This window comes from Phaethon aethereus (genome assembly GCF_964289735.1).
Source record: "Phaethon aethereus genome assembly, chromosome: 11".
In the NCBI taxonomy this organism is placed as follows: Eukaryota; Metazoa; Chordata; class Aves; order Phaethontiformes; family Phaethontidae; genus Phaethon; species Phaethon aethereus.
Window position 1 is genome coordinate 8370213 of NC_138587.1, and position 20664 is coordinate 8390876.

Genomic DNA, 20664 nt, shown 5'->3' on the forward strand with positions numbered 1-20664 from the left:
TGGAGCGAACTCCTCCTGCTCCGCGGGTTTTGGGGGGAAAAGTGCCACCCAGCGGCACCCCGGGGGGGAGGTCAGCAGGCGCCGGGCATGGACACCCTTCTGCCCCTGGGGTGCCGGCGAGGGCTGCAAAGGGATGACTCGGGGCTCCCCACAGCGCTGACCCTGTAGCCGTCCTGCACCCTGGGGCGGGGGCACGGCCCGAGGAGAGGGGCAGGCAGGCTTCCTGGCAGCCCTTCCTGCCATCCGGTGCCCTTCTGTGCCGGGGGATGTCGGCAAAGGGATGAGCAGAAGCTCCCCGCCCAGGTGCCTTCCTGCATCCCAGGGTGCCTGTCCTAGGGGCTGCCCTGGGAGGTCTCCGCCGGCCTCCGCCTGGTCCAGGAGCTCCCCTGGCTGAGCGTGTTCACCTGGGCTAGTGCTCATGTGTATGGCTGGGCAGGCCTTCTTCCCAGTTACTAGTAGTGTTTCCCAGTCTAGGATGGCTGCAGGATGGTTTTTGTCTTGGATGTCTTTTATTTAGCCACCAAATCCCCTGTTCATAGTCACATGCAACTAGGAGTGTTGGTGTCTTCTCATAGGCAGGAATTTCTCTGGCTGGGCAATCTCTCTCTGGCCCTTACTTGTGGATTTAAAGCTTGTCTCGGGGAGAGCTGCTGTACGAAAACCAGCACAATGCGATGGGGTTGTGCCGAGGCCTCGGCAGCACCGTCTCTCCCTGGACTGGGGTGGCTTGGTGGCCATCACTGGCGTAGGGACGGGCTCTGGCAGATGCCCCCCTGCCTACAGATGACTATTTTGCTTTCCATAAATTCCAGCAGGATGACTGCAGGCAGCAGTGCAGCCTGGCATGGGCGCAAGCAGTGCGGTGCGGGCTGGAGCTCCAGCCTGTGCCTTTGCAGGGATCGCTGCAGAACGGGTGCTCGTGCACCTCCCCCCTTCACCACTCACCTTGTTGGGTAGTCCTGCTCTGTGGTTTGTCATCGCCCAAAGCTGACCGCCTATTCCCCTCTGGTCCCTCTCAGCTAGGCACGTTCAAGTCTGATGATGGGGACTATTTCGTAGAGCCGCTGCTATCACTCGAAGAACAAGAGTATGAAGAAGAGCACAATAAACCGCATCTAGTCTACCGACACCGGACACCTCCAACCAACTCTTCAGGGGACAGGCAGACTTGCGATACTCCAGGTACTCATTTTGTTACTGCCCTTGATGGCTTGGCACTTCTGAAAGGGAACTAATTTGCATAAAAAGCCAGTAGGTTTGTGTGGGGCAGAAGGGATGTGAAGTTGAGGGACCTCTCTAGAAATGGTACCGCGTGCTCTAGGACTGGGCTCGCGGTGGTACTGCTGTCCTGGAGAGACGTGGTGTGCCTGTGCTTTCGAGTAATCAGTTATAAGGAAATTGCAGTCAGGAAAAATGTTACGGTTTCCATTTCATCCCTGCTGTAAGGCTGACAAGAGATCCTTTGAACTGTCTTGCCTTAAATGTCCCATGAGCCTTTAAACTTGCGTTCTGCTTTCTCCTACATGTAATTCCTAACCATCCTAACCTGACTTGCTCTCTGTCTGGAGTTCTGTTTCTGTCCTTTAAGTGACATCCTTCTATCTTGGTCTTGCTGTGCTCCTGGCCTTCCCCCTCCAAATCTGGTTATGAGTTGCAATAATTTCTTTCTAGTGGAAATGAGAGGGTCCTAACACCAACCCTGACAGTTCTTACCCTATTAATCACTTTTCCATGGTTCATTTTCAAAGGTTTTTTTTTCCCTGTGGCGCTTCTTCCACCAGCACCATCTCCCTGACCTCCTCTCTCCCTCTTTCTAGTCTTTGCACATATGAAAGAGCACAAGCCTTTTTATCTACCCTTCACGTGCCTTGGTGAGCAATAGCCTTGCTCCTACTGTCCCTATTATCTGCAGTGGCCTCCTGCTGCTCTCTGCTTCGTTGACTTCCTGATTTTCACAACTAATCCTCTCCTTTGGCAGCAAATACCTAAGTTCTCTCTGAAGAAGCTTATTCCTTCGGTCTCCTGTTTCACCTGCTGTTTTGCCCTCCTCCTTTGGCCTGCAACTAGATCTGCAGGAGCTTTAAAGCCTAAACAGAGTAGACCTTGACTGGCTTCCCTTGCGTGGGCTGCAAGCGGCTCATGTGCTGCAAAGTAGGTGGAGTTGCTCAGGGTAGCACTGGAGGAGAAGTGTAGTGCCAAACTTAAACTACATTTAGCACGTGTGACTTGTTTGGCACCCGTGACTGTGGATCGCGGCCGTCCTGTTGAGCTGTCGGTCTATTCAGCTTGTACTGATCACGCTAAGTCAGAAGATGCTCTGGTGCTCTGTGACCAGCCAGAGCTGATGCACTAGCAACATGTACTTCTTCTAGAAGACATGTGGGTACGTGTCCACATGCAAATATACGTGCTGGGGGACAATGGTACCTCTCACAAGGCTGTCATTGTTTGTTCTTCCAAGGGTTGCTGCTGGACTATGCCATTCTGGTTTCTCTCTTCCAGCTGTTTCTGCTCCCTTCTTTGAGATCAGATGCAGGAGACTCAGAACAGTTGGAAAGAAACATGGAATCTGGCACATTGCATCAGTAGCCCTTGGAGGAACGGAGCAGCAGAACACAGGACTCATTGAATCAAAGGTAGCTGGGAGGGCTCTGACATTCACTTGTGGACTTTGTGCAGTTATAACAGTCTGCTGTATTTCACCCCACTGTATCATAGCTTCCGCTTAGGGTATTATTCCTCTGGATCATGATTCACAAGAATAATACCCCATCCGTGATATTACCTATGTGGTGTAGATCTCTTTTTCCTCTTTTTCAACGTGCTTTGCCTCTTGCTTTTCTTTGTTACCTTGCTCTTCTCAGTTGCTTCGTGTAACGGACGGAGGAGGTCTCACGTCTCAAATACAGGCTTAAGGGTTCCAGATAGGTGTGGCAGTCTTAACTTGTCCTCCTGTCCATTTTCCCTCCATCTCTCCTTCTCCCTTTTACCGTTGTCCAGGTTTTTGAAAGGGGATGATGCTTTTGTCATATGCATTTGGTGAACAAGTCTTGGTCACTTCATTTAAAGAGCAAGTGCAGGGGAGCTTGGGCAACGCTGAACTTTGGTGTTCCATCTTGGGCTTATGTCCAGTGGAGAGATGGTATCTCACATGTCTTTGGAGCAGAGGGGAAAATGCAAAATCTAGCAGTACTCACTCTTTTGGATGGGGTGCATCTGTCACTCCTACCAGAGAAGAATGGTTTCGTGAGAGTTTGGAAGTTTGTTATAGCTGTAGGGTGTTGTGTGGATCCAGCCTTTTGTGAGAACGTGCGAAAAGGTGCGTTTGCATTGCAGGCTTCTGGCAGGGATTGAAATTTGCTCAAAGTGGAAATTCATGTGAGGGAACTCTTAAGTACCTACCCTGCAGTGAGCAAGGGAGTCCACGTTGCTGGGCAGTGGTGCTATTAACAATGGCTTTCTGATAGTATTCTTCCTGGAAATGATTAATAAGCAACATACTGGTGTGCCCTTGCCGTGATGATGTAATTATAGACTTCTTGCAGTATCCAGAAAAAGTTTCCCTTGTGAGTTGACTGACAGATTGAGTAAAAGCTTTCATTTCCAATGATCTCCCCAGTGTTACTTTTAGTTTTCAGTGTCCTCGGGTCAGCTTAGAAAAACAGGTATTTGATTTTGTTAAGTCTCAATTAGCAGTTTCTGATAATAGCTTTAGGTCCTCTGACATACGAGATACTCTGCAGATGTTCTGAAAAAAGATTTTTCTCCTCTCAATGCTGATGGATATCGAATGCAAACTGTGCTCTGCATATGAACTTTCATAGCACAACACCGGGGTCTCCTGGCAATGCACTTCAGCCGTCTGGCATATAGCTCAACCGCCGCAATAAAAACTTCTGACAAAGTTTTCCTTGGGGTAACGGGTTAATGTAGTTTCAGTCATAGGAAATGGTGCAATTTCTCCTCCTTCCCTTCTTTTAGTTAGTGCCGTGAATCAATTTGTCATCTGGTCGAGGATCTGGCAGAATAATTAGTTGTGTTTCACTGAATAGCCCTGATGGGATGAAGACTTGGCTGGGTTGACGGCGTGATGTCACTAGGTGCAGCGCTGCTACCACCCATCGCTTCACGATAGCAAGCTCTTCCGATCCGAATTATTAAATATCCGCTTTTTTGGGGTGGAGGAGGAAGAGAAAAGAAATTCTGATCCTAAAAAAAGAAAAAAAGGAAGTGGCTCATTGCAAAGCTGGAGAGCGGAGCTTTCCTGCATCCCACGGAGGAACAATCTGAATCCGATGATAAAAGGCGCGTAGCTGCATCCTGCAGTGCCACGGGGAGCTGCGTCCGCCGCGCCGGCCGGCTTCAGGAGGCCAGCAGCAGCTCTCCAACCCCCCGCACAGTCTGACCTCCCTCCAGGAGCAGGCCGGCGAGCCCTACCCACTGGTTTCCACGTGTGAAACCCCAAAGGTTTGGTTTTGCAGAGAGATGTCCAGCTCTAGATGCCAACAGGACACTGCCTCTGGTCGTCACCTAAGTAAACCACTTCGGGCCACCTCTTGCTCTTCATCTTGTGTCCCTTTCTGCTGCCTCTTCTTTCTCTTGTTTTTTGTCATTGATATGTTTATACGTTTATTTTGGTTGTTGGCTTCTCTGGAGCTTTTCTCTTCCAGTTTTTGGGGGTTTTGTGATAGCGTTAGCCTTTTACTGAATCTTACCCAATCATTCTGCCTGTTGGCCACCCCTTGTGCTGAGACAGATGTGGCTTCCACCTGCCTGGTGGCACCAAGCCACAATTGCCCTGTGGCTGTGAGTATAAATGCAAGAGTTGGGCTTTCTCATCACTCCATTTCTGCTGTGTGTTCAGCTATTTATTGCTCCAAACTTTGCAAATTCCTTGCAGCTTTCACTGTGACCCCGATGCAGGACTCCCGAATGAACTCTTTTGGGCAGCTCCTTCTTTGTTCCTACTGCGTTCACTTTTCTGCTCTCCTGATCTGTGCTTTCCGTTTCCTTCCCAGCTTTGGTTCATTAAATACCTCCCTGTTCTTGCCTCATTTTTCATAATTCTTTTATATTCAAGACCCGTCTGTGGCTGAGATGAATAAATCAAAGACTGAATATATAGTGAGCGCTAGCTGTTCCCACGACTTGGTGCTGGTCAGCCGTGCCCGTCCGGAGGCTCGTGTGAGACACGGGCTCTGGGCCTGTGTGTGATGGTCCTGCACAGCGTCTTGGCCGCTTAATGAGAGTGCTTAAAGTGGGAATATCTACCACGGGCAAAGCTCCTCATGCAGAAGCAGCAATAACACTGTAATGGTGCCAAACTAGTAGGAAGATGATTAGAGCTTTTTCTATTTCTGGAGGAGAGCCAAGGGGCTGTAGCCAGCGAAGAGGCCTTCCAGCAATTCGCGCTAAGGTGGTGAGATTTTGGAAGCGGGCTCAGATGAGTGCAGGACAGAGCAGATCTTACCTGCGCAGAGCTGGCTGTGCCCCCACCCGCTGCCGGCGGAGGTGGGAAAGCCCGATGACTCGGCTGCCGAGGTTGCTTTCCAAAAACCACCACATGTTACCAGCACAGATGGCCACTGAGCGCAGCCTAGAGGTTTAGCGTGTCCCAGTACCTGCCAGAAATGGATGCAAAAGGGTCTCAAATTTGCACCTGGGTATTTAGTTGCAAGTTGTTAAAGCAGCTTGACTGCTTGGGAGGCAGCACATGTGCGGCAAGGCCCATGTACTCATCTAGGCGAGGTGGAGAAGTGTGTGTCTGTAAGTTGTGTTGAGAAAGTGGCTGCAATAAGCAGTAGACAAACTGGCAGCGTGAACCAAGTCTTGCCAACGAGCTAGCGTGACATAGGCATAATCAGTAATATGTCACTGATTTTTTTTTCAGTTGCATTAATGAGTAATTTGTAATAGATTAGCCTTTCATAGTAACTTTAACAACCCTTCCCACTGAACGTGACACTGAGGAGCCACCAGAGCAGAGGAGTGCTGCCCTATGTCTTGAGCAAGCAAATGCCTGGTGCTGCCAGCTTGATGATTGCAATCCTACTCCTGTGCGATAATTAGCACCAGCCCGTTCAGCCCTTACAGATGGTTGTCATCTCTCTCCCAGTGCCACCCAGCTGCATGGGAGGTCATTGGTGAACCCATGGCATAAGCAGGAGATGGTCCTGCCACTGTGTTCCCACATGCTTGGGAAGAGGTGGCCAAGTTGAGGTTGTCAGGGTGTGAGTTTGTTTTTCTGCCATCAGTATCATGGCCAGAGAGGTGACCTGGGGGTGGATGCATTGAGGGTCTGGCACCATGGCTAAAGCCTGACTTTGTCCCTTTCCACGTAACATGGCCTCTTGTTGGCGCAGGTGGGTGATGATCTCTTGCTCCTGCCTGAGCTGTGGTTTGAGGTGTGTATCTGGTGTTAGACATGGTAATGGGGCCAAACAGACCAGAGGTGGAAAGTTTCGTACTCATTCTACAGACCAGTTGTGTGTGTTACATTTTTATTTTATAGCAGTTTTGAGGCAGAACTCGATGTTTGTACCCTTGAGTGGTCCATGGTGAAATCCCAGATTCTTTGCAGTCAAGCTGTTGGTCTAGAGCTCTTTTATATATTTGCTATTTCTTTTGGACTGTTTGTCTTGCTTCCAACTGTGACCTTATTTTGGTTTTTAAGTCCTTCATCCAGCAATATTTCACATTCTAGGTGTCTGGTTTCCAGGCAGGTCTTCAGGCAAATTCTGTACTGCTGGGTCTCACGTAACTGTGGGGTTGCAAGATCTGCAGGGAGGTTTTCCTAAGCCTTTGCTTCCAGGTTGAGCAATCCTTGAGCCTTTTCAAAAGTCTGTTTAAGCTGTCAGATTTGCTTTTGGCCTCAGGGTAAAACATCATCTTCATTCTTTCTCTCAGAAAAGTTTCTCATCTTAAGGAAGTGAATTATAATTTATAGTCAGATCATAATTATTTCAAGTTTCCTTCCCTCCCAAAAGCAGCAAACGAGAGAGTTACGTCACAAGTCCCATATGCTAATGTAATTAATTCTATTTCTGGCTTCCTATTGAGGTAATAGCACAGTAACAGCCAACTAGTACTTGATCAAATGGGCCTGGGATGTCAAACACAAGCTTTTCCCATACTGAATTGGGAAAGGGATCAGGCTGTAATGTTTGTGGTATTGGCAAGTGAAATAAGGTCTTAGACTGTCTTCAGTTAAAAAAACATTGATGGCAGCCAATCATACAGATCCCATAATTGCGGTTTTGTGAGAAAAGTTCTCGATAATGGTTATAAGCAAGGTGCGTGCATTTTGTTGTTGTTAGATGCTTGATACATTTTTAACACTGTCTAGCAAGAAAGCTCAATTCCCTCACAGTGGAAGACCAAGACTGTGACTAAACAAGTTATTATTCATTGGTTTTTGTTTTGCAACTTAGACATGGTAAGTGAACAGAGTTAAATTATTCTGCTGGAATCAAAATGGATGTACTTGCAATTTTGCATCTACTTTTACATCATCTGTGTGGACATACACGGAAGAAGGGCTGGTGGGAGAAGCAGAGAGGTATCACTTAGGTACTTTCTATCTCTACCCCATGGCATATACTAATGAAAAGAAACAAGCTGACTATTCTGTGACCTCTCCTCCCACGCGCCTGTATTGTTGTTACCAGCATCCCTGTGGCCAATTGCTAGGCAAAGTTTCTTTCTTTCTAACGGGATATTTATTTCTCATCTTTTGCTGAGTGTCAGTGCAAAGATGTGGTGATCTCAGTGTTGTTCTTGTTGCGTGGTACCTCGCAGGTATGACTAGGTATGAGTGCGGATAATGTGTTGGTGTACTCGCCACTGTTATGCATTGAAAATCGCATTAAGAGCAAGCAAAGAAGGGCAGGAGTTTGGGTGCTCAGGTGGCTTTGCAAGGCAGAAGTCAGATTCAGCAAGCGCAGCCTCTAGAGCTCTGCAGGCAAATAGGTTCAATTAGCCAGGGCAGCGTAGAAGGCAGCAGCCCTGGCTGTTTTCCCGACGTGCTGGAATGCCACCAGTGTATGTCAGTGTGCCTGTGGTGGATTCATACTGGTTTGACCCACAACCTGGCTCCGGTGCATTTCTACTCATAGGTGAAACACTGGGATGTACGTCAGCAAACTGCCTGGCCCTTTGCAGTGTCAGAATGGTTTTCAAGGGTATTTTTCAATTTTTTTTTCGTCATTCCACAAGCCTGGTTTATTTTTCTTCCTGAACCAGTGGATTATGGAACTGGTACTGGTGATTTTTCAGCACTGTAACTTTCTGTCAGCTGTAAGTTAAACCAATTTTCAATTGATTCAGTGGTGGTTTTTGTGCCTTGTGTTTGTGAGATGCAGTTATTTAGTTATTTTGTCTGTAAGGTGATCTCGAATCATTTCCCGACACATGCTCAGCTCGCATGTTCTGTATGCTTTCTTAAAGAGGCAGTTTATTCTTTTGTTCATTAATCTGGTTTCTGTCTACTGTGCAAAATTGATAGCTTTCACATACAACCTTTTACCTTAGGCAGAAAAAAATTCTTTAAAACTGGAATGCAATCTCACATACATCATCGGGAAAGGAAACATCTAGAGTATGTACGGTCTTTGGTGTTTGCATGGTATAAAACCAGGGAATATTTTCTTCCTAAGGGAGGCTGATTGGTGCTAACTGCAAGTCTGTGGTTCTCAAGCAGCAGGAAGAAAGGCAGAATCACCCCAAAAGACGTAGGTGGGTTCAGCATCACCTTGAGCTTTGGCACCTCCAAGGATGGAGTCTCCATAGCCAAAAGCCACCACCCTGCTTGCTCTGGTGTGCAGGTCGCAGTGGGTGAATGGAGGTGGGACTGCAGATTTTGGTATCAGTGATGCTTCATGCTGGTCTAAGCTGCTCATGGCTCTGGAACAGTTTGGGAGGGAACACTTCTGAGCCCAGATTGTGTCCTAATTCAAAGGGAAGTATGAACAACATGGGGGAAATTAAAGTTTCCCTCCTTCATATTGCTCTAATAGTGGCACCTGTGAAAGGTCTGATATCTTACTGCATCTTCAACAGTTCCAACCATGAAAGTTTGATCTATGCAGTTTTGTCCAGCTCTTGCCGATGAAAGTTGAAACTCCGGTTGATCTCTGTCAGTTAAGTGGGTTCAGATTAATTTGCATTTGAACACTTTCTGGTTTGAAGATTAGAAAAATCAAGCAAACTTCATTTTCACCGTTAGTGCAGAACGCCTTTCTCTTTGGATCCTGACTGGCCTGGCTCCTTTATTTCCTTTCTGATGTATGTCGTTGATCTCACCTCTATCAATAAAGACATAACAAAAACATATAAAACAGATAAAAACATATCAATATAGAACTAAAACAGACCCAGGGCTAGAAAAATCCTTTGGTCCAGCTTTGGACCTGTTTTGGTCCTAAAGAGGAGCCAGATTCCATCCCGTTTCCTGGCAAGAAAAGCCTAAAAATGTGGTTTGATTTCAGCCAGTTTGACCTCTGCATGAAGAAAATCCATTTTGCCTCTTGCCTCTCTTTTCCAAGTGATGGCAGTCACTTCAGTGGCTGCTGTTGTACCAGCCACAAGCAGAAAATTTGGGCTAGCCAACCATAGCCGGAGCTTGTACCGAACTATTTGGGCAGGGTTTGCTGCTGTCACTCCTGCTCGAGTTGAGGGATGCAGGTCACACGCCGACTGACTGCCTGGGGGGAGCTCAGCTGAATTTGGACCTGCTTTACGGAGGTGTGCAATAACTAATTAACTTCCATACAATAGCTTTATCATCTGTGCAGCTAGATCAGAGCGGGTCTAGGAGTGTTTATGGGCCAACTGCTGAGGAGCAAACTTTGTGTTAAAAGTAGTAGGTCACACATCCAGAAAACGTATGATAGTAAGTTGGTTTGAAAGGATTGTGCTCCTTTTCTAGCAGGGAGAGGCTGTTAATGTTATTAGCGCGAGAAACGGATTATTTTTTCCTCTCTTTTGCTCTCTCTCTTCTTTTTTCTTTTTTTTTTTTCCCCCTCCACCTGCTATGTGCAGCTCTCGTGAACTTGGAGCTGAATTGGAATTGCCTGCATTGTCACATGTCTTATTTAATTGTGCAAATTGCTTTCTATTCCAAGGACAAGTTAATATAGAAGTGGAAAGGATTAGAACTCTTGGGATAAGCGATCGCTCTTTCTTTTAATTTTTGCTTTTAGCATAACAATAGCTACTATTTCCAAAGCAGTCCCTGGCTCTGCCCCGTCACCCTTTCATGCAGGCAAAGTACTCGCATAGGGCCCGAGTCTCCCCTGCTCTCTCTCTTGGGCTAGATCCAAAGTCCATTAATCATCAAGAATCATCCATAAATCAGCTCAATGGGCTCTGGGCTGCGGTTTCTTGCGCAAGCAAAAGTAAATGGCACGGGTGGGAAGATGCCATCAGGAAGGAATATTCCTGTCCCAGGGTTGGGTCTCCTTTTTGAGTCCCACATAACAAAGAAGAAACCATGTGGAAGAAAATGAACGTACACCTCTAGGTCTGTCTAAAGACAGTGCAAACACCATAGACTGTCTTAGTAAAGCAAAGAGTAAAATGGACATTATTCCAACAACCATTTAGCTACCTCTTAAATGAATATTAACTGTTGAATCAGTGCATAGGCTCACCTAGAACTTGACTTATTGATCTGTAGCTTTCATGGTTTTAAAGTGTTTGTCTACTCATTGGAGTTTTGTTTTTTCTGCAAATTAAAGAAAATGTTTTGTTACTTAAACTCATCCAATTACTGCCATGTGTAGGTAGATGTTTTTCAGGTCATTTGCAAAGATTGGGACCTTGCCAAGCAAACCATTTTCCTTCCTGATTTCTGTTAATATATTAACACAATAGGAGAAAAAAAAGCAAAACCAGGTGAAAAAATATCACACCCTTTTTTGGTGTTGTGTGTTGCAGTAGGAAGATATCATTGTAAAATTGCAATTTTCTTGTATGATATGAGAGAGATTCACTTCTGCTCGAGTAAATGGCAGTAGGCTGCACCACTTAAGGGCGTTTCTGTTGTGGCTGTCGTAATGGAGCGAGCAAGATATCAACAGCATCAGACACATGGAGTACTGGCAGTGCCTGTATGCAGCTCCCATTAGTGTCAGGGGGTTTATGGATGGGTTGAGCGCAGTGCGCTGCCATTAGTGTTTAATTTTTTACAGGTGAATGTGCGCCATCTCTGAGTGCAGTTATATGCAAGAAAGATGGGTGAAGATAACAGTTTGCTACTGTCAAAGTCTAGGAGTGGCTTTACATCCAATGCATCCCCACTCGCTTGTGCTTGGTTTTACAGTACCTAGGCTGGCAAACATGCTATACATGACTTGACTTGTCCAAATAGCGTGCTGTAAGTGTTGGAGCGACTTCATACCTGGAAAAAAATATGTTGGTTTTTGAAGGGATGTTGTGGATGACTTGGTTTGTGTGCTGGATGGGGGAAGTACGTTGATACTGTATTGACAGTTGGCAGTCTTAGGTTAATGATTGGACTTAATGATCTTAAGGGCCTTTTCCAACCTAATTGTACCGATGGTTCTATGACACTGTGCCAGGTCTCTGCAACAGAAGGAAAGGTAGTTTTTCCTCTGTGCTGGGTGTACCTGGCTGTGTTGGGTTCTGGTTCTCTGGTGTGGTGGGTCAGATGGGGGCTCTCAGAACCACCACTGGTTCTATAAATCTCTCTGGTTTTTGGGTAGGGTTTTTTTTTTTTTTTTTTTGAGTGAGTGGCAGCACTAGCTGAAGGATATCAGTGCAAGCCTGGTGAATGCCAGTTAATGTCTTTAAACACCTCCTGTATAACAGGTGTCTCTTCAAAGAATCCGTTGCATTTCCCTCTTCTTTTGCTATTTAACCTCCCTCTGTGAGGCTGGAGAAGATGCCCCATGGTCCCACCTGGGGCTCTGCAGAGCCGCCGCGGCAAATGGTGTAGAGCTCTGCCTTCGCACCGCGGCCTTGCCTTCAGCCTCGCTCCAGCCCTGTTGAGCACCTCCCCATCCTTAATGCATTTTTCCTTGAGCGCCTGCTTCTTTTGGTAGTTAGTTATTTAAAAGGGAAATCTAAGTAACTCGCTGAGGGTGCAAAGAGGAGGGGAACTGGGTGAAGGGCTGAGGTCAGCACTTTCTCCTTAGTCCAGTCTTCTTCTCACCTTTTAGTTATTTACATGCATAGTTGGCTTCCTGTGATGATTGGCACTGAACGAGTCGGGATAATGTCACGGTTGCCCACAAAACCGTGCCAGCATGAGAGCACAACCTTGCCAACATAAGGGCATTGATTAGTGCAGAGGAACTAGGGCAATCCAATTATAACCACAAATGCCATTGGCTTTCTTGAATTCTTACTCAAATAACTGCAGACTCTCTGCTGTATTAAGGTGGTCTGGACTATATCAAGAAAGGGGAATTTGTAGGACTTGGGTATTGCAGAGTAAACAGGATTTAATTCTTAAATACTCTCTTGCCTATTTACACGTAGGGCAAAAGGATAGTATTTTTCAGATAGGTAGAAGCTGGCTCACCCTCTTTGCCGGCCTTGATATTAAAGAAATTTTTTTTTTTTTTTTTTTTTTTTTATATTATTACAAAATATCCTAGAAGGAAACTACACAGGAAAAATAGCTGAGAAGTTTCCTATCATTTCGATCTTGTTTGAGCATTGAATATTCCTTTGTTCCCTAATATTATGCTTCCTCTGACTTACTCAGTGGGTCAGATAAGGAAACGTGATATTTTTCACCACCATGACGAAATTATACTAAAGCTACAAAGAGCGTGAGGGTTGTAGCCTGAAGTCTTAGATGAGTCGTTCAGATCTGGCTTTATATTAAATGCAGAAGCGAACAGTCTCTCATGGATAAATCACATTCAATTAGCTACTTCCTATGATGAACTGATTAAAAATTAAGTGGCATCAAATAAGACTGATTTTGCTCTTAAATTTAAATAATGCTATAATTACATACTAATCAGATGGTAAATCTTAATTGTACACGTTCCATATGTTTTATTTGCCTGTTCTCCCTCTTTACTTTGTCGTCTTGTATCAGCATGGAGTATATTTTCAGGCTGCTTTTATGTTTGGCCTAATTGAATATCAAAAGCAGTATATGTGAAACTTCCTGAATTCTATTCTTTAGCCAGTGGCAGCTGTGCTATTAGATGACCTTTACCATTCCCGTAGCACAGAATAATAAAGGGAGGGGGGGAGTTGAAGCCCAGCCATGTTATTGTTAGAGACAGAAATAAATCATATATAATTGCTTCGCTATGAAGGCCAAATCCTGCCGTCCTTCATGCCTGAGTTAGAAATACAGGATTTGGACCTTTGTTTCCTGTGGTTTCCTGGCCACCTTGGACGTGCCCAGAATCCTCCCGCTGCCGCTGCGGTGGCTAATTACCATCACCGGGCTCACGCCGCGTTAAACTGAACTGCAGCCCAGGCTTCCTCCCTCCTGCGCGGGCGAGGAGACGGCTCTGCTGCAGGAAAGCCTTTACGTGAACGTCTGCCTTGCGGTGCCGTTGGCTTCAGTAAGGTTACTTGAAAAATTAAGAAAAGGCTTAGACCACCGTTGCATGGTGGTCTTCCACATAGTCCTTGTGTTTTGGTTAGCTGTTTGGAACAAGCCTGCTAACTCCTGGCTGAAGTAAATAGGTATTTTGACATAATGTGTGTGTGTATGACATAACGTGTGTTAACTCCATTCAATCCAGAATGTACTTTATATTTTTGTCTGCTTTTTAATCATAGATCACGAACACAGTCACAAAAAGAACAAGCGGAAACACTGGAGAAGACAGTGGGCAGAAAGCAGCATATTATCTGACATGGAGTTGTTAAAACACAGCCTGGAAGTGAATTCATTTTCTGCGGACAGCAACAAGACTGGGAACATCGGTGAAAAGAAGGGCCACAGACGAACAAAGCGGTTTCTCTCCTACCCTCGGTTTGTGGAAGTGATGGTGGTGGCTGACAGCAGGATGGTTGCCTACCATGGAGCTAATCTACAGCACTATGTCTTAACGTTAATGTCAATAGTGAGTATTCAACTAGGGGGAGTAGATTTACCCACGATCATTTTCTCGTGGTCACAGAGCACCCTTTCTGCTGCGTTCTTATGCAATACCATCAGTTTGCCTCAGCCAGGCATGGAGATAATGCAGGGATTAGAGTAAAGTTTAGTAAAACTTGGTTGGGGAACACTGGTTGGAGTCTTCTTCATTCCCAGACCCATAATGTTTCCTAACCCTTCCCACACCTCTCCCATCCAGCTTTCTGAACCCCAGTCAGCACAAGAAGTGTCGCTGCCCCTTCAGTCCACACGCTCTACTCTGTATTTAGGCCCATGTGAAATAGCAGCTGAATTAAAAAGGTGCTTCAGGGATTGTGCCTTCCAAGGGACTGATGCTAGTAGATTATGCAGTTGCCTGACTTCTCTTGCTGTTGCAAGGAGAAGGAGCCTGTCGTCACCTTGCCCCTTAGCATAGTGCTAAGGTTGGCTTTCCAGCTTGAGGACAAACATTTTCGTAGCTGCTGGCACTAGGATGCAGTAGTGCAGTCCCCAAAAAGGCAGCTCTGTAGATGCATAGTGACTGGAAGTGAGTATCCAGCATAGCTGTGTCACTGGAGGGGTTTTCCTCCTATTCGAGGGTAGAAGTGCAGTGACGATGTGGTTTAAAACCATCCATGTCAAAATGAGGGACTTGAGAGAATAAGTTGCTTTTGACAGTCTCGGTCGGTGGTCATTGTGTCTCAGATCCTGTAATTTGGTGAAATATGTGTTAAAGCAAAAGGAAATGTTGAGTTTCTGTAATGCCAGCAGGTTTATTTCATTCTAAAATTGTGCTTCTGGCAGGAGGTCTCTCCAAGTATCATCAGTGGGGCAGGAGAGCAGCTCAAGAGAAAAATGGTTGCAAAACAGAAAACATGTGTGTGTTGTCTTAATTCTTTGTTTCCCTGAATGTTAGCAATAGTTCTGAATACTTCTTTTTGAAACAGGTGGCTTCTATCTACAAAGACCCAAGCATTGGAAATTTAATTAATATTGTTATTGTGAAATTGGTCGTGATACATAATGAACAGGTAATGGAAGTGATTTTCTTCTTCTGTTTGAGAGTGGTATTTGTAGTGAGCATTGCGATGAATAATTAAAATACCTGCTTTGTGCGCGTTGCTTATTAGGATGGTCCTGCAATATCTTACAATGCCCAGACAACATTAAAAAACTTCTGCCAATGGCAGCAAACCCAGAACCACCCTGAAGGAAGTCACCTTCAACACGATACAGCTGTGCTTGTTACCAGGTATGGTGAATATCCTCATGAAAACTGTAGCCAGTCGTGTGTGGCTCACACAGCCAGACTATGAGCATGTAATGTATCTAGCTATGAGAAATGTTTGGTTTTTGATGTGGGTGTAATGACATTTGCAATTGTGAGAGCAAATGTAACTGTGAGCAGAACTGGGGTAATGTGTCCACTATAGCAACAGATGACTTTGAGAAGTTCAGGACTGTCCAAGGTCTGCCCATGGGTTCAACATGTGATGAAAAACTCTGACTATGATAGGGAGTTGGTTCAAACTCTGACTGGATGATGTGGCAAACCAGCATGAGAAGGTCCAGTGGAGGACCAAGAATTGCTTTTGGATGTTGTTATTACTGTGCTTGTATCTTAACTCACTGCTGCATTGAAAATTAATGTGTCGGGTCTCTTCTGCTTTCAGACAGGATATTTGTAGAGCGCACGACAAATGTGATACTCTGGGTAAGGAAAACCTTTTCTTTGTCTTTTGATGACTTTTTTTGTAGTGATGATGTTAGTTGCCTGTGCTGAACCATTGGGCAACATGTCTTTCTATCATAAACCTCTTTGTTCTCTCCTAGGTCTGGCAGAGCTGGGCACAGTCTGTGACCCATACAGGAGCTGTTCAATTAGTGAAGATAACGGACTGAGCACTGCTTTCACAATAGCACATGAACTTGGCCATGTGTATGTTTTATGTAAATACACTTACATTTAAATAGCCCAAGATTTATGCTAGCTAGGACTTACCAACCAGGCTAGGGCTTTGTACCTGCTAAGCCTAATTATTTGACAGGAGGTAAATGTACTTGGGTAGAAGATGCACCACCAAGGAAGATTAAACTGTGGTGTGACTCTAGGAGGGAGTGGGGTGCTCTGGAGCCTATCTGAGAGCAGCAAAACCAGCAGACCCACATTTTGGGGCAGATGAGTGGCAGGGTACTCTGACAGGTAGCTAAGCAAGGGAGGAGAGCTAACAAAATGTCCCTTATTACTACATCTTCTCACATCTACATGCGTATGTAGCAGAATCTGCCCCAACAGCCTTGTTGTCCTGGACAAGCAACTGGGACTAGCCAGCTTTTTGGCCAGGGCTGGGAGGTGCTGGGTACCTTGAGGAGGACCAGGGCGAGGGGTACAGGCATGTCTCCCCTGGCCTTCAGGACTGAGTCTCCTCTGAGAGCAGGTCCTCAGCCTGCCACAGCTCATCCCACCACCATGTGTGGAGCTACTGAAGGCAGCGCAGCAGCTGTGTGTGAAGGGAGGAATTTACCCAGGTCATCTGGCAGGTGATTGGGATGTACAAGTAAGCCTGACCCTCCTTCTGAACCATTTCACAAAGGAAAATCTCATGCTGCCGGACATGCCCTGAAGAGATGCTGTCATTCAGGATGTACCTCTTCCAAAATTTCTTTTAACTGATGTTGACTTTTTTTGAGTACGGTAATGAGAAAAATCATCTTAGATCACATAGTCCTTTACCCTCCAGCTACAACACTTAGGCAGCTGGTTCAGTCCCAAACCACCTCACGGCTGGTTTGCAGTGGAGGTCTGTAGGTGTGGGATGGATGAGTACTGGGGAACAGATCTCTTATTGTTTTAAAACTCCTTTTTTCTGCATGGAGAGCTGTCTGAGGCGGTCTTATTTTTGACCACAGTAGTATTTGTTTAAATGAGATTTCCTGACAGAAAGTTCCTGAAGGTTTGGCGTTCCCCACACCTAACCGGTGGCTAATTCCTTCGCTAATGCTGCCCCAGAGCTGCTGGAGGGGTTCGAGGTGCTCCCGAGCAGGAGATGCCTATTTGCTCTTTCACAGGGAGTCGAGTGAAAAGGTGGTTCATTGGAGGTAATCCTAACGGGATATAAACTCCCCAGCCTTCGAACGTGGGATCACACCGGGTCGTTTCCTCTTCTCCACTTCAAATGGCAAAACACCTTAAGCCGTTCTGTCTCCCTTAGCATATTTGCCGCATCCTTCAATACGTCATGCGCTGCAAACTTCGCGTGGGTTTCTGCCGAGATTGATGCTTGGCGGTGTTTTGTAAACCTGCCTCATAAAGTACAAGGCCCAAGTCTATTCCCAGTGCAGCGCTGTTTAGGCAACAGCTTAAGGGATCAGCGTGGCCCAAGGTATTCAACTGCATTAGAAAACATATCGCAGCCAAGACAGGGTGCTGCCTATGTACATGAAGGACTTCAGGCAGCGGTGGTTGGTGGACTCGGGTCATTCAACTCCTTCGGAAACTTGGCTCTTTGGCTCAATTCCAGAGAAATTGCCATTTTTATGAAGGTGAGGCCAGGCTCCAGCCTGCCTGCAGGATCGCAACCATCAGCTGGGAAGGAAACTGCAGCTGAAATTGCATCTTACTGCAGGCTCCCTCAAGGACTTGTCTGGCTAAATATATGAAGTCACGGTGTGGAGATCTTACCAGCGTGCCGCATAGCTTTTTGCAGACAAGTGCTAGGAACCCAGTTTGAGCAATGCTTGTTGACACTTATAAATACGTGCATATTGATGCTTTTATTCTGCAGTATCTGTCAGCAGCATGTCTGGGAAAAATTCTTGGGTTTGCTTACATTTAGTTCACACTGTTGCTCTTCCTATGCTAAATGCTTGACATTTGCCACTTAACTGACTGTACTTTTCACTGCTGTGTTTCTCTTAGATTTAACATGCCACATGATGACAATCATAAGTGCAAAGAAGACGGAGGTAAAAATCAACAGCATGTCATGGCGCCAACACTGAACTTCTACACCAATCCCTGGATGTGGTCAAAATGCAGTAGGAAATACATCACTGAATTTCTGGAGTAAGGCCTTGCATGTGCATGCGTTAGGCTGTTTTTACATGCATGCATCCCATGGGGTTCATCAGTTAATCTGAAATGCTAGTGTGCAGCGTTTGGAGGAAATGGGAGGGATTTGTGTGTGCACGCATCCTTTACAGAGGGCAGGAATGCACCCCTGGCATCCAGTCCCTGCCAGTTCAGCCTCGTGATAAGCTGGCAAGGACCGGCCTGTCTATGGGGAAGAATAAGTCTTCCCCCATGGATATTGCTTTTGAGGAATGTGCGTTCTCCTCAAACCTGAAAAGTGAGTTTTCCAAGCCCCGTGGCCCAGATATGGAGCTGTGTTTTAGGAGGCAGATTGAATCTGCCTTTCTGCTCCACAGGTCAAGATAAAGCCCTGGCACTAGTCCATGGTGGGAACATTGTTCCAGGAGCCCACGGGTCAGTTTGATGCACAGTGATCACCCATTTTGCCGTGAAGCCTTCCCCCATGTTGTGATGGGGAGCAGAATGAGACCCACGATGGTGTCCTGGCAAATCCAGGAGCTTGGTCCCTTGGGTGGTTCTTCTGCTAATCAATGATTTTCTTTCTAAATATGTACCAGCGCTTGCTCAGCAACTAAATGCAGGTCGTGCATGCTCAGAAATGCTTTTGCCAGGGTAGCTGACAGTCATTAGCATGGTATGGGGATGGTGGTGAATGGGTAACACAGCCTGCTACCCTCCTGTGCCTGAGGCCGCTGTAGCGCTTGTAAAATATGGCAAATGCACGGCTGCCCTCAGGCTGGCTCAGGGAAACGCCAATGGGTTCTAGTCTCATCACCTCCAGTGTAACACCATTTTTCTGCTTTGTGTTGTAGCACTGGTTATGGGGAGTGTTTGCTCGATGAACCTTCGTCAAGAACTTACACGTTGCCTCAGCAGCTCCCTGGGCTGATTTATGACGTCAACAAACAATGTGAATTAATTTTTGGACCCGGATCTCAAGTGTGCCCGTATATGGTAAGTGAAATCCCACACCTTAGTTTTCCTGGTATTGCCAGGGCAAAATAAGGCCTCCTGGGGTTGGATGAATGGGAGGCTCGCAAGCCGCCAAATTATTGTCAAGCTTGTGAGTTAATGGTAAGTCCTAGGGGGATAATCTCATAAAGAATCGTCTGTCTGGTACAGTGTGTGGCACATGTTTGTTTATATTTTTATCTTTTCAATAACTTAAGCAGATGCAGTGTCGGCGACTTTGGTGTATTAACATCGATGGTGCGCACAAGGGATGCCGTACCCAACACACGCCTTGGGCTGATGGGACGGAATGTGAGCCTGGGAAGGTCTGTAATACCTGGTGGTTCATGCCTCATAGCTATGTTTCCTGGGGCTCAGGCTAAGCATATCAGTCAAAATCACCCTATCCCAGTGGCCAGCTGTATGGGGCACAATTGACTGCAAGGGTGGAAGCCCAAAGCAGCTCTGTGTGTTTCAAGCCTCGTATGTGTGGGTCAGCTCTACCCCAGATAATGCGATTAAAATCGATTTCTTGTGCATAACGTTGTTTAAAGCAGGTATTCCTTCTGGAGTGCTCATCTTTTTAAATTAACGCCCTTGAGTGAACTCTTGAGCAAAACTTTTGCAAAGCTTCCCTAGGCTTTTATTAGAAATTTCCTGTGTGATGTGAGCAATTAGTAATTTTGTGTAACATAAACTTGCCAACTGGCTTCTCATCTTGACAACTTCAGAGTAAAATACAGAACTGGTTGACATTTTCTGTATGGAACAGTTTTGGCAGTAATTCATAGAAACTTTCAATTTCCACGTGCAATGTTACTTTCCAGCTAGCATTGTGGTTTCTAGAATAAGTATTTAGTTTTTAGTTGTCCTGATCTGGAGAAAATAATTGAGAGAGTTTTTCTTTTTCTTTTATTGAGATACTGAAGCTTTTGAAGAAAAATGCTAACTAGTTTTCATCATTTTGTGTCTGAACAAAAATATTCTCTATCTGGGTCTAGTAAAAAAAGTGTGATGTTATTCCTCAACGTATAGCTTGAAAATTTGCTTTTGTGGCTATTAATGATCAACAGTTAAAGTTTTCTTTAGAAAGAGTCAACATTTTAATTCCCAGTCTTTCAAATGTATTTTCATAAAAGTATCTGGATCCTTTTTTAGATATAATTTTCCATACAGGCCGTGGATCTCCTTGGTAATTAATCTCGTTGCATGTGTCTGAAAAGTCAATTGTTCAACAACACTTGACCAATTTCCTTCAAGACAATGGGCATAATGTATCAATTTGCCTTCCTTTCTTAGGGAAAAGCGCAGTTAACACGTTTGTTTTTATTGTTGAGAATGTGCATTAGAGATGTGGTTGGAAATCCTATTCCTGTGCTACTCCTTGGAGCCAGTGGTGCACCAATATTTAATGATTTTGTGTAAAATCCGCCCTTTTTGAGACTTGGGATAAAGCCTGGGCATCTGTGGAGTCCCTGTGACTTGAGCCCTTCTGTCTTCAACTTCTCTATTTGTGAGCTTGGGGTCTGCTCATCACTGGAAGCTC

At 45.7% G+C, this 20664-nt stretch overlaps 1 protein-coding gene across 1 annotated transcript in view; it reads left to right on the forward strand.

Moving 5' to 3' along the window:
- Positions 1-266: 266 nt before the first annotated feature.
- The window catches only part of ADAMTS9 (ADAM metallopeptidase with thrombospondin type 1 motif 9), a gene marked incomplete at its 5' end in the record, with an annotated part of 82152 nt that continues 61754 nt past the window's right edge, over positions 267-20664 (forward strand). The window contains 10 exons of the mRNA XM_082004577.1: positions 267-272; positions 1020-1182; positions 13774-14060; positions 15022-15105; positions 15205-15326; positions 15748-15788; positions 15908-16013; positions 17994-18140; positions 18980-19121; positions 19340-19444. Coding sequence (XP_081860703.1) covers positions 267-272; positions 1020-1182; positions 13774-14060; positions 15022-15105; positions 15205-15326; positions 15748-15788; positions 15908-16013; positions 17994-18140; positions 18980-19121; positions 19340-19444 — 1203 coding nt within the window. The remainder of the gene's footprint in view (positions 273-1019; positions 1183-13773; positions 14061-15021; positions 15106-15204; positions 15327-15747; positions 15789-15907; positions 16014-17993; positions 18141-18979; positions 19122-19339; positions 19445-20664) is intronic.